Source organism: Lissotriton helveticus, chromosome 1_1 (genome assembly GCF_964261635.1).
Source record: "Lissotriton helveticus chromosome 1_1, aLisHel1.1, whole genome shotgun sequence".
In the NCBI taxonomy this organism is placed as follows: domain Eukaryota; kingdom Metazoa; phylum Chordata; class Amphibia; order Caudata; family Salamandridae; genus Lissotriton; species Lissotriton helveticus.
Genome location: NC_136057.1, coordinates 1,641,370,656 through 1,641,385,405, shown reverse-complemented (window position 1 = coordinate 1,641,385,405; position 14,750 = coordinate 1,641,370,656). Strand labels below are relative to the sequence as shown.

Here is a 14,750-nt window from a genome sequence, read left to right as displayed (position 1 = left end):
ACTTAAAAACACATGTTCTACTTTTTAAATACATTGCACCCTATCCATTGGGCTGTTTAGGGCCTACTTTAAGGGTGAGTTATATGCAGTAAAAATGAAAGTTTAGGCCTGGCAAAAAGTTTATTTTGCCAGGTCGAATTGGCAATTCAAAACTGCACTGCAGGCTGCACTGGCAGGCCTGAGATATGGTTTAAAGGGCTACAACTGGTGCTGCAGGCTGACTAGTAACATTTAATTTACTGGCCTTGGGCACTTATTGTATCATGAATTTACTAGGGACTTAGAAGTAGCTTAAATGTGCCAATTGGCCATTTGAGTATAAGCCAATTTCACCATATTTAAAGGAGAGAGCACAAGCACTTTACCAATAATTAGCAATGGGAAAGTGCACAACGTTCTGATGCCAACAAAAACCAAATTCAGAAAACACAAGCTGTGAAGGCAAAAGGTTTCGGGTAACCCTGCAGAGAGGGCAAAGTTCAACAGCCATCATGGAAATACAAGGGATTTTCACATGAAGCACAAAATGGGTGCTATCTTACTAAATAAATTGGTATCATTCGAAACCAGTCAGTCCAGACTGATAAACTGAAACACTATGTCCTGATTATGAGCTCCCTTGGGGGGAACTCTGGACTCTAGTGTTTATATACAGCCTGCAGTCTCACATGAGACATCGCTGTATCTTATAAACCTACTGTTAGTAGCGCATAATGAAATGATAGTTATTGGGAATCATTTCTTAACAAAATTATGCACAGCAGCATGGATGTTGAAGGGTCAGAACCTGGCTCCGATATCAATGAGAATCTGAGAATGGGCCAAAACTTTAGGTTTGACAGATGTATGGCACTTGTAGCATCAAAGAGAGAAGACCCACATGCTCTTCTCTGGTCAACACCACACATTTCCTAAATCTGACAATTTGTTTTTTTTGTTGGAGTTGGGAGCCTGTTCATTTAACTTGAAACTGTGAAGACCTCCAGACTTTTGTTCCTCATATAGCACCATATCATTGATAAGACCAGGTCCTGTGGTAAATATGCTGATATCCCCCGACCAGAACAGATTTTCACCCAGGTGCAGTATGTGGCATTGGTTTAGATGCTTACATCTGATTTTGGCCAGGGTAAATGAATTAGAAAGCTCCAGTGTCCTGATGGCCGATTTTAAAGAGTTTGTTGACTTGGTTAGTGGGTCCTTCCTACATCAGGTATTGAAGAGGATGAACTTTGGTGGCCCCATTTTTATAGATACATAGAAATGTTGTATGCATTTACTTGGAGCTAAGTTAGAGTGAACGGAACTCATTCCTCACCCTTCCCAATACGAAGGGGCACCTTATGCTCCCTGTCCACTCAATTGTTTGTCACTGGCTGGGAGGATATTGTGAAATGCTCTAGTGTGGGACTTCCCATGGAATAGGGGTATGGAGTACAGACTGGCCCTATAAGAACTACTTCCACCTTTTGCAGTTCCCCGCCTAATATAGATACAAAAAATCTATGGTGAGGCCTAAAGACTCCAAGTCAATTGGGACAAGTTCATGCCTATTCAACTGACACGAAAAGCAAGACTTAAGAGATTGAATGTGCTGCTTTTCACTGTGACAAATTGCTTCAAGTATTTATGCACTCCATCTCTTTCAGAGATGTTGGAGCCTTAATGTGGCCCCATTGGTCAACTAGGTACAGAGGGATATGCATGCATGGGGCAAACTCTGACTATCGACAGCAAGTTAAGCAAGCCTGTTTAACATGATGCTTGTAAGAAATGTGGTTATTAGTTGAGGGGGTGAGCATGCTCCTCATGTTATAAACACAGTTCTTCTCAGGGTGAATCAATAGGTCACTAAATAAACCTAAGCTCAACCCCCTAGAAGCTATAGCACAGAGCAGACATGCATAGCTTAGCGGCAATGTGTAAACTCAAAATTCTAAATCAATCAATTCTTTTCTCAGCTGATAAGCTCAAAGCTTTATTTCTTCATTTGGATTATTTGCAAAGTTCAAAATTTCAATTAAAAAAAGTATTCAACACTGTCAGATTTTCAAACGTTCAAGGTGGCACTCCTTCTTCTAGCTCATTTTCAAAGATTAATTGGCAACATTTATTGGACTTCAGATCTCTGTATCTGGCTCTTTACTCCTTCAAACACAGATGCCAGATAGGCCAATTCGGGTGAAGTGTACTTTCTATTCAGAATTCTCTATCTTTCTTGTCTTTTAGCAACTGTCCATCATTCTCACAATTTGATTATTTGATTTGAACTAGTTCAGGTTCCTCTTTGATTGATTCTAACATTTTATCCTCCCAAAGTTATTAATTGCAAGTTCTCTTCACTGCCTTAGGTAATATGACGCTTGCACCTTCACTTTTGACTACTGTTAAATCTTTGTCACCTACAGATGAACTTGTGCTTTGTTCAGCATCAGCAATGAGACTCGTGAACTGTTTTCTTCTTCTGGGGGTTCTTTAGGCTTGAATTTTCAACTAGAGCTTTTCATTAGCTGGATCAGAGATTGTTTCTTCTTAATGCTGCTTGTGACTTTCCAAAAAGTCTTCACACTGATTGACAATTTGAAACTAGCCGCTGGTACTCGTACCTTCATGATCTTCACTTTTAGTTTCATTCGCAACTTCACCAGTTTAAATAATGTCTTTGTCTTTCCTCTGGATCTATGCTGCGAAATTGAGCTTCATTCTGTGAATTAGTGGTTGTTGTCACTACCTCTTCATCTGCTATTTTCACTCTTCTATCAGTGGCGTGGATCTACTGTTGGTTTACCAGCACAGTTCACAACACTGTTAGCCATAAGCACAACTTAATATGGTCCTTGCTAAATGTTTCAGACATGCTTCTTCATCCGGATCCAGTCACCTGATTGCAATGGATAGCACTGATTTTCTTTTGTTGGTGCTGTCACTAAGTTCACTTGATAAGAGACATATTTCACCACATCAGCCAGACCTTTACAGTAATCCAATAGAATGTAATTAGTTATTGACATAAGTGTGGATGAAGGTATATAGGCAGTCCTCATGGCCTTGCCCATTAACACTTCATGAGACAAGAGACAAGTATTTTTGACTTGGTTACTTCTAATGCACATGAGAACAAGAGGAAGAGTATTGGGCTATTTCTAACTGGTAGCTGTACGCACTTTGCCAACTTATTTATGATGTTCCCATTCATCTTTTCAGCCAGATGATTGAGGACAATAGCGAAAATTGAATCTCTGATCAATCTGGAGAGCTGTAAAAATCAATATGAGAATCACATTTTCATTTTTAAAATGAGCTCCACTGTCTGTCTCTATAAAAGTTGGCAGGCTGAACCACAGAATCAAGTCCCTTAGCAAATGTTTGGCAACTGCAATACTGTCAGATCTCCAGGTAGAATAGGTCTCGACCAATTTAGAGAATACACAGAAAATTAAAAGCAAATATTTAAAACCATTATGATGAAGTCTCCTTGAAGTCTTAAAAATGGGACTGATTTACAATATGACTAATAGTCACAACTATTCTCTTTCCCTGATTAGTTCTTTTAAAACAAATAACACACCTTAGCAACACAGATATTCTGCAACATTTCTAAATTTAGGGCTGAATTATGATGGTGCTGGGCCCACCACCGACAGGCCATCGGTGGTGGTCCCACTAACATCCAGCCTATCGGTCTGACCATCACATTAGGATGCAGGCGGTCAGAACTTGGCTGCTGGGGGCAAAACAGTCATCTTCGACAGGCTCAAGGATTTCCCACGCACATCCATGCACCGTTTGCCAGGCACCACATGGTGCCTGCCATACAATGCATAGACGTGCACAAAGTTCCTTTTTCAACAGCGGCTGGTGCTGTGGCCTTTTTTTCTAGGACGCAGCACAAGCTGCTGTTGAAAAAGATTTTAGGGTTGCTTGCACAGCAGTCCTATCATAATCAGGCATGTGGGACCGCACAATCATTGTCGGACAAACACGCCTCTAAAACGATGGTGGTCGGATGCTCGGTCCACAGCCATCATAATCAGGCCCTTAATATTAAACCAGCATTTATTAAAAGTCCTGCTTATTGCATCCCTTCCAGTGTGTGCTTGGCCATGTCAATAACAAGCCATGGCGTTGAGTCAGGAAGAATACATTTGTATTCTTGTGTAATCCAAATGTTGTAACTCTTTTCAAACTGAACATTTTACACCTTTGTTTCTCATCCTCTGGCACTTCCTCCTGGAGATCCCTCAATTAACTTAATATAGTTTGTAATGGGATTAACAAGAAACAATTTACATTTGGAATACTTTGTTTCATGCACTGCAATTTGATCTTACAGTTTCATTTTCAAGAGGTCAGTATCTCATCACTTGGTTAGCATATTTATTCCCTAATGTGATCATACCATCATCAGCTGTATGGTCAGTACATTTGACAACTGCGATCTCTTCTGTTTGTTGTATTGCTTCCAACAAATCAAGAATATAGGAAACCTTCCGGAAGGAAGATGGTATTAAAAACCCTTTTGTGACCACAACTGCCCAAAAATCATGTAACACTCTAATTCCATATTGGCTATATTAATTGTGACATTCAAATTACCCATAAGACAACAAGGTCTGCCAGTGCAATCAACTCTTCCACTTGTACAGAAGTTATATTAGGTAGGTATGACAACAATTTCAGAAACTGAACAACCTACATAAGCAGCTTTCAGTATTCCATGATGGTGTCTCAGACACGAGTCCTCTACAAACAAAATAAGATTAATCATTTTGAGAGAAACAACTTTGATGTCTGGTCTTGCTTTGGTATATCATTTTGTGACATTCAGACAGTCATGTTCTGGTTCATCATCATCATCACTAATATTGTCTTAATAGCTGTCTGAAACAAGTAGCAGCACTGCAGGTTTCAGAAAATTACACCTGGTGATTGAGATATTTTCAGCCGCTAGTATGACTTACTCCTACCTTTTGAGACAGCTGTTTGTCATGTGTTGAGTTATAGTGAGGGTCAACAAAAGTTTGACTGTATGTGGAAAATATGCAATTAGCGTATGGCCCTTTACAATTCCTTCAGATTGACCAGGTTGCAATCCAAAAAGCTGCAACCGCTTTCAGACAACCAGGAGGAGCTACAACTACCGGATCCTACACGGCCAAAAAATATCTGACAGGTCTCATAACGCCTCCATGTTTTTGAGAAAGGTCAGATGATGAGCACCCACTCTTCTAACAATATTGAAAAATACCTTTTTATAATAAGACATTCAGAGAACAGGTGGATTTCAGAAAGTTTCTCTTAATTCCTGAAGGACTTTATACAATCATCATTAAATAGTACTGTAGTGTTGATATCACTGTGAGTTAGCCTTATTAAAGGCTTTGCAGTCAAGGAAAGGTTTGAAATCCACTGAAAACAGTAGCCAAATATTCCCAGGAACATCCTCACCTCCCTCTGTGTGTTTGGAGTAATCATATTAAAAATTGCAGAAACGTGTTCCTTTGATATTTTTCTTGCTCCTGTTTCAACATAATGAGGAAGATAAATTACTTCTTTTTTACAATACTACATCCTTGTAGATGAAACATTGTAACCATTGTTAGCAAGAAGATTTAAAAGTGCAATCATATCTATTTTACAGTTCTCATTTTTCTTTGATGGCACAAGCTGGTCTTCGATGTACTATTTTAGGGCATCTGTAAATTCTCCAATTCTTTCTTTAAGATTTGACAAAAAATGGAGGGACTTTCAGTATACCTTTGTGGGATTGGACACCAAGCAAGAACTTTATTTTGGAACCCAAAATGTTAAATGATATTGACTATCCTCATGCAGAGAACTAGAGAAGAATGCTCGGTATAATTCAATGACTGTATACTATACAGCATCTACAGGAATCTGGAACAATATTACAGCTAGTTCCAGTACTACCAGCAACATGGGATCACAATGTGATACCTTCCTACTAGTGTCCATTTACCACTCAGTTTTTTAATGTCCATCCTCAGAGTATTGCAAGGACTGCCAAGATTATATTGTTCTATTAATTTTTCTATTTATAGGTTTCATTACTTCTGCTTCTTTTAGAAGTATGTACTTCCTAATTCTCTTAAAAACTGAATTGGGTTTAACCGGAATTCTGAATCGGTTGGAAAATGTTTTGAATCCCATATTTTTCATGAAACATCCAAAACGTCTTCTTTGACAAGTCGTCTTAAACTTAGAGGTAGGACCTCTTTGGTAAGAACTGGAAACAACTGAACCGTTGAACTTTGTGACATAATACTCAAGGCCTGATTACGACTTTGGTGGTGTGGGAGCAGGGCACCATGTCACCACCCTACTCCCACACAGCCAAAGCCAACCACCCGCTGGATTATTAGTCGTATTCCGGGCAGGAGGTCCTGCAGTGGTGGGCCCATGGGGCTGCTTTCAAAGGCTCATAGGAGAGCCTTAGAAAGGTTGCGCCGTGGGCCCACCTCAGCGCCTTCCAGAATGGCATGGACTGTAAAGTCCATGCTATGCTGGAACTGTGGGTGCATACAGACAGGGGGTCACACTATGTGCCCCATGCTTGCATCCCTAGGCCCTGAGGGGACTAAGTTTCCTCACTGCCAGCAATTTCATGGTGTGAAAACCACCGTGAGACTGCTGGTTGTGTAGGAAACTAGTACCACCATGCTAACGCAAGGGATCATGGATCCCTGGCAGTTGCGGCGGACCCATGAGTTATCAACATATTCTCTAGCACCTGCTAATGCCCTCACTACTGCAAGTTCTGTCAATCTTTGTGCCTTTACATTTTTACCCTCTCACACTAAAGACCCGTACCTGTCTCTATATAATATCAATGTATGGAGGAGGCTGGAGTTTAAAGGATCATTTAAAACGTTATCCTCCTCATCTGAATCATGTTCTTGGCTCTCCTTATTTTTGTCCTCCTCAACAATTTTCTTTTTGTTGAATGTTTCTTTAACTATTGCCAGGAAAACTCTTACTCCCTTTACCATATCCTCTCTCCATATTGTGCCACTTGCTTTCTAACCAGTGTCTAAATGTACCCATAACAATGAATCCCAGTGTGGCTATGTCAAAGGTCAACCAATCACAGTGTGACTTCGACAGCAACCAACCAATGATAACGCAACCCTGTGGGGATGTCTCGCCTATCTAAATGAGACTACTCTAGTCAGTTAACCAATCGCAGTGCAACTTTTTACGTGAATGGGAAAACAATACACAGCCTTTTCTTCACTGAACACACACAATTAAACAAAATAAATTGTGTTTGATCAACCTAAATATGAGGAAATCAGCATGTTAAACAAAAAGAAATCTCACAATTGATAGAAGAAAAACCAGTACCTCTGCTGCACTTGCCAAACTCAATTCATACCAAAGCAGACTCCCACCCAGCTACAATCAACCTCTAGATAATGTAGTTTAGACCGATGCACAGAGGAATAAATAACACTATATCAAATTAGACACACACCCCCTGAAAATAAAAAGAAATCCCAATCTGTGTGAATGTGGCACCTTGCAAAAACACATTACCTTTTCAGCAGACGTGTTAAACAATAATAACTCAATTATCTTGGATTTCACCAGATCCAAAAAAAAAAACAATAAGCCAAAATGTCTGACACAAATCACAAATAAGAAAAATACATCAAAGTCACAGTGACTAAGCCACCAATTGAACCCATAATCAATATAACATAACCAAAACAAAATCACATGCAGTATAACAATCCATCACTCAACACGAATCACATTACATTATTAACACATCAAAACACTCTCAATTGCAGGAATGATTCTGCCCTTTTATACTTACAACACTCTTTGCTCAAGATATAGTCGACTTGGATAATCCAGAGTGAAAAATGGAAAGTAGGAATGTGGATTTTCAGCTACAACAAAAGCAAAAAGGGCAGCATAAAAAGAATTACCTAAAGTAGATAGACGGTGCTCTTATCTTGCAACCAGACTCCGCTACTAAAACTTTGTGGGTACAGAGAACCCCTAAAATAGTACACCATGTATATGTCACCTCAACAACAAGCTCACAGGTGGATGAATCAAAGGCAGTGTTAAACCTAAAATTCATGAGACAATATGTCCCCAAGATAAGGCACCATACACCATATCAAAATAAAGCTAATGAGATAAAGACAGACTTGAGTTCTAGGGCAGAAATAGTAAATTTAGGAAGATATATTAAAAAATTCAAGATGCATAAAGTCATTGCCATACAGGCTCTCATCAATAGGGAAATACAGAAAATTAGGCAAAGTCAAAATTATTCTAAGTTTCAAAAGAGCAACAAAATCATTAAAAATGTACCAGCATCCAGAGTACCACTGGAAAGTCATCTGTCTCACCCACAAATTTGAGGGTTTATATAAAAAAAATCTTCTCACAGACTAACATTGAAAGTGCTAAATAATTTTGGTGTGAGCAAAACGTCATATTGCCTTACAATCTAAGCATTATCTCACTATGTGAATATTGCTCAACCCCCTATACAAATGTCATTCAGAAAATGTCCGGACAAACTAGTTACAAAACAACAGTGAACTATTGTTAATGAATCCATTAACCCCTATGCTGCGGGGGTTATTCCCCCGCTGTGCTGGGGGGGAGGGGGGCACGCACAGCGCCCGCATCAGCTCGTCATGAGGCACGGCACTCCTGTGCTCATGACGAGCTGAGCTCGTCACAGGTGCATTGGCTCCCGTGGAACGTTCAGCACAGCAGGGGAATTCTCCCCGCACTTGAGCGTTCCACGGGCCATGACGAGCTCAGCTCGTCATGAGCATGGGAGGGGTTAAAGACAGAGAGCCAAATGGACCTGGAGGAGGCGCAATATTACTAAGCCAATGCCTGAAAGTCTTCTTCAAGAACAGTGTCAATGGAAATAAACAAAAATGACTGTGTGACTGTGAGCTGCAAAAATAATAAATAGTGAATGTGCAGGGGTAAACATCCATTTTGAACAAGATGGTGTTGAGGCCTTACTAAGGCCAAGTTAGCATAAGCCAGGAAAAGGCACTTCAATAAATAATAGAAAACTTATTTCAAAGGCAATAACATCAAATACGCGTACACATGTAACTTTGCGCGTAAAACAAGATTTTGCACAATGTTGATAATGTACAATTTTATAAATGCAAGTGCAACTCTCACATCCCCTTCATCTAGAGCAAGTCTATTCCACATCTGAAGCTCGGTTTAGCTATAAAGGAGGAGTTAAAACAGAATCATTAGTTTTAAGATGACTGTGTCTTCTAATATTAAAACTAGCAGCCCTCCCGGCGTTGCCCGGGGGAGAAGGGGGCTGGGGGCAGCATTTTAAGGCTCTGTGCACGCCCGCACTGACATTGCCCAGACCGCATCCCTCCCGCCTCCCGCCTCGCCACCGCCGCCCGCCCCGACATAGCCCAGCCCGCCTCCCGCCTCCAACCCCGACATTGCCCAGCCCGCCTCGCGCCTCGATCCTCCCGCCCGCCTCCCGCCTCCCGCCTCCAGCCTGCCCTTTTCCTTACCTGAGCCGCCCGCAACGGACTTCACCGCCACTCCTTGCCGCCGCTTACCTGAGCCGCCGCCCACTCCGGACTCCACCGCCACTCCTCGCCGCACGTCACCGCTCCTCCCCGCATATCGTCATTACGTCTAGGTCGCGGTCAGCGCTACGTCGCGGCCGGCGCTTGTTTTTAGGGGACTACTTTGTTTACAAAATTAAATTTTTTGATTTACGTTTTTTTTAAATTTAATGTCGCCTATGTCCATCTACACACCCTGAGGTTTCCAACAATGTATTGGGTGTGTGGATTGGCGCTGTGGTTCCCGAGTTTACCTGGCCAAAAGGTGCAAGTTCTCTCTTTATAATAGTAGTATAGATAACCAGGTTCAAAACCAATGCATAATAAGTTTATTTTGCCACTGACGCTAATAGTTATCTGATTTGTTTGCAGGTCAAAGTGTAAAAGGATTAGAATAAAGCCTAGAAGGTGAGCGCAGCGCACACCTTCATTAAAAAAACTGTCCCACTTGACCAATTGCTTGGAGTGGTGTATTTATAACTCCAGTAGGACTTATCATGTCTGACTAATGCAGAGTGTTTTAGAGAAATGTTTACCACAATATGTTTATGACCTAAAAACACCATCATATGTTTTCTTCAAAGCGATAGATACAGTTTTTTTCTTTGAGTTTGACTCTACTCAATCTGATATTCGTACAAAAGGTTGGGTGGAAGAAGATGTGGCTTAAACATCCCAAGGGCTGCACATTTGCCTTGCTTTAAAGGCCTTACTGACGTCGCAGTGACAGAAAAAAAAAATAGTTACAAACCAGAAACAAAAAAAAGGAAGTTAGTTTGACGCCTCCTTCCTCTTTCTTGGTTACAAGCAGATAATTTGAGCAAAGCATTTTATAAAGGAAGCAGCAAGTTGAAGATAGTCTTGTGGTCTAGCGTTCTCTTCGGCAACCAATTGCTAAGCCCGAAGGTGATGACATCAGTGTGCAGCAGGGGTGCGATTTACCAATCCGCGCCATCTGCAGTGTGGCAGGGGGAGGCTGCCTATTCTATTTCTGGGGCGGAAGTCCTCGTTTCTGCAAAGTGAAAGATTTCACCGCCAGCAAGAGTCCTTCAGTTTGTCTTGGAGGTGAATTCATGGCCCAGCAGTCCTTCAAACAGCCAAGAATGTCTCTTACGTCGTCCTACCAGCATAAATTGGCAGAAAAGATGACCATCCTCAACGAAAGAGGCAAAGGTGTTTTGATTCGTATGTACAATATTAAGAAGGTAAGGCGAAAAGAGAAGAAGGGGGCGAAAAGGGTGTGGGAGGGAATGCTGGACTTCCTCTGTTGGCAGATTTAAAAGTGTTTACACGCTCAGAGCTAGTCCTAAAGAATGCAGGGGTCTGCAACCTTTTCTATAATAAGAACTACTTATATCCAACGAAAATCATTCTGGGCTTCTGATGTTAGTGGTATAATAGTCTTGGATGGAGTGCTCACTATCAGCAGGGATCACATCACATTAGGCATGGTTGCCTCCCATGAAGTAAAACAGCACTATCAATTTTGAATGCATCTACAAGGGTAATAGAAAACATCCATAGCTACAACCTCCCCGGCACTAAAATCATAATATGAGTAATAAATCTCCCTAACTCAATTATTATCTTTTAATTAATTTTCAAAATTATCCCAATTATTATGCTATGAGGTCTGAAAAATGCACATTTTCGTCTTGATTACATGCTTTTTAATTTTGGTATACCAATAATAATTGAACCAAGCAAGAGCTTCTAATTTAGTAGCCTGGACTGAAAACAGAAGCGCTACTCACAGGTAGCTATAGAGCCACTGGTAGCTCACGAGCTACTCGATGGAACACCTGAAATAGTGTCTAATTCAGCATATATATGTATACTTGTCTGCGTATGCAGATGATCATCAGGCTGTAATAGACTCTCAGCCCTGGCTTGCATGAATTTTAAAGTTGTAAATGGATAGCAGCAAAGGTGCCCCTACAGCTAATTGCTTTTAAAACCTAGGGCCTGATTTAGAGTTTGGAAGGCAGCTTACTTCAGCTCAAAAGTGAGAGATTCATCTTCTGCCTTATTACAAGTATATTATATCCTACGACACTTGTAATAAGGCGGATGGGATAACCATCAGGTTTGTGACTGAGTACCCATCTCCAACACAAAATCAGACTTGTAAAGTCTCCGTTGAAAATTTGGGTGAAACCTATGAGACCACTGTGATAATACATTTAAAACTGAGAACAGACATGACAGATATGATGTCTGGGCACCAGCACCATGCTAAGCATTTCAAGTTGGGGTGTTCTTGAAGGCGGAAACAGCATGGGGGTGTCAATCTCACCACTTGCAAACTGAGCTCAAAATCACAAATGCAACGTAGGACCTGATTCATGTATACCATGAGGGAAAATACGTGAGATAAAATTACACATTGATGTGACTAACAGATCGTGGACACAAGGAGATGATGGACAGAGCGCTGAAACTTTTCAGGCACTCACCCCCAGTCACAGATCTGGGTTGAATCCATCATCGTTCTTTATTTTACTTTGCCACCCCAGTTCAGACCCAGCCATATGCAAATCAGTCTTGACTCTGTTCCTCATGGGAACAATCCAGCCAAAACTGCCAAGCCAGGTCTTCCCTGGACGGGAAACAAGCATCCTTATAGTTCATGAGCAAAAGATCCCTAGAACTCTGCATTGGTGTAAAATGCACGAGCCCTGCTATTGAAAGTGGGGTTTCAAGAAAAGCATTCGATCAGCATGGGAACGTTTCGCTGGCTTTCTCATTCGAAGTGTTATTGCACAAGGCTTGCGGAAGAAAGTGTCACATAATTGGAAATTGTCTGACGATTATGCAGCCCATGGCACTGACTTATTTTTAGCACATTTTTTTCTCACATGAGTAAAAGATTATGGACTGCAGTTTATTAAAACATGCAAAATATGAAAAACGATTTAAAAAGAAAGAAGTTAAAAGAATAACTTTCAATTTTGAAAATGTGCTCATCAGAAACAGACTCAGTAATTGGTGGACTACAATCAATCTGGTAGTCCGACCAATGCTAAATGAGCATGTGACTCCTGCTTTGATGAAATGCCTACCTGTGACCAAGGCTTGAGAGAAAGCTGAAACGCGTAAGGATTATGGGCAAAGTGTTTAATGGAGGACTGCCTGCCTGTCCCTGAAGTTTGAAATAAAGCGCTTGAAGTTGTCTTTTTCCTCATCGTCATCGTATTTCTGTGTAGAAATATTGTGTGGAATAAAAAGCAGGATTCTTTGTTCCTGCTTGACGAAGCCGCCCTGTCAGGGTCTGAGGCTCTGTAAACAAAGAAACTGTGGCACACACACATATGTATGTATAACACATATTTAAACTTTTAAACTTTAGAGAAACACACAGCCACTGGATGATGTCATCAGTGATGTCATCAGTGCTGTCACTGACCATGTCATGCATGATGTAATATGTGATGTCATCAGCAGTGCATTGCGGGGGCTTGAGTTATAGTTGGTTCAACTAACTATAACGGCTGAATTTCTCTGGTTTTGTACGAGTAAAGTATCCAACTAACTATAACGTCCCTGAATTTCTAGGGTTTTTTAAATGCTAATTTTTAACTATAACGTCCCTGAAACCTATGGTTTTTTCAGTGAATTTATATATATATATATATATATATATATATATATATATATATATATTTAGAATTTAGTGCAAAAATGTTTATTTAGGTAAACCCCCGCACCTCCGCCATGGCGCGTTTCTGCCTCCCACGAGGCCTTGATCACATGATATATATATATATTTCAAACAACAGGGTTGTCCCCTCCAAAGGAAGCCTGCACACTTGTAGGTATTAAATAGCATTTTATTGCTTGCAGGTAAACAGCGAAGTAAAGGACAGATCATCCAAGTTCCAGAGCCTGACGCATTTTATGCTTCAATTGCACTTTTTCAAAGGCTGCGAGGGAAATTCACTGCCAAGCATGCGAACACCTGATTTTCATCATCAATTTCTCATGTGGGCATAGCAGCACTCGCGCTGTCTGCTGGTATTTGTGGTGTTCACAAGTCAAATAAAACTCCAGTGAGCTGCTCAGCGTTAATTCAATGTCCCAAAATGTAAACCTCAGTGGGTGGGCTGAAAAGTCACTTATTCTTCCCTGCACAGTGACCCCACAAACACGCACCTCCAGTCCAGGAAACTGCGCCCTGCACCATCAGGATTCAAGCAAGCCGGGCCGACGACGGCTGAAATGCCAGAAACCGGTCCCCGGAAGCTTATTTCCTTCCCAGTATAAGAATTGGCTTGGTAGTTTGGTTTGCCCTGTTCCCATCATGCACTGGGACAGGAACAGACTAATTTGCATGTAGCCAGGTTCTGAGCTGGGATGGTGCAGTGAGCTAAAAAACGGTGACGGATCAAGGCCTGGCAGTGGGTGGCGTGTCTCAAACATCCTGAACTGGGGAGCAAAGAACATAAGGGGGAGATTGAGGAGGAGGGGTAGAGCATTGGGAGAGAGCGGATAAACTACTGCTTTCTAAAGGTCTATGGGGTAGAGTAGCAGTAGGGCACCTGGCCTGTCAGCAGGGGGGTTCTCGGGACTATCTAGAGGCTTGTCCCCTTCCATGTACAGTTGCCTAGAGTAGTAGAGGAGACCAGCTCACTGCAGGGAGACAGACATGTGGCAAAGGGGCCGGACCTTTCCTCTGCCACGCTCCATTTACGCAGTGCACCCCTCCAGGCCTCAATAGGTGGGGAAAGGGGGAGCGCAAGTTTAATGTGATAGTGTGTTTGATAAACAGCAGTGCAAGGGTGGTAAATCTCGACTGCACTTTGTGATATTTTCGGTTCCTGGAAATACCGAGGGAGCAGGGCTCCCAGGAGAAATGTCCAGTAGTCCGGTAACTTCCCAGAGTGTGGTGTGTACTGTGTGCCAGTAAACCTGAAGGGACAGGCAAGACCACATCATATGCATAAAGGTGACCTTCTGGGTGGTTGCACGGGCATTCAAACCGTGTGTCTGGGAAGTGGTGGTGCAGCTGTACGGGTTTGCTCTGTGTAAGATGAAGAACTGTACGTTCTTGAAGCATGCTTTGCAGAAGACCTTCTGCGTTAAATTGAGTGCCTGCTCCCACTATTTTTCGTGCGGGTCCCCCCAAACTCTTCTTCCCATTTA

General features: G+C 41.6%; 1 protein-coding gene across 1 annotated transcript in view; it reads left to right on the top strand.

Annotated features, from left to right (window-relative positions):
• Positions 1–10,619: 10,619 nt before the first annotated feature.
• NCKAP1L (NCK associated protein 1 like) overlaps positions 10,620–14,750 on the top strand; it is a 1,588,380-nt gene continuing 1,584,249 nt past the window's right edge. The window contains exon 1 of the mRNA XM_078688681.1: positions 10,620–10,813. Coding sequence (XP_078544807.1) covers positions 10,682–10,813 — 132 coding nt within the window. The 5' untranslated portion in view covers positions 10,620–10,681. The remainder of the gene's footprint in view (positions 10,814–14,750) is intronic.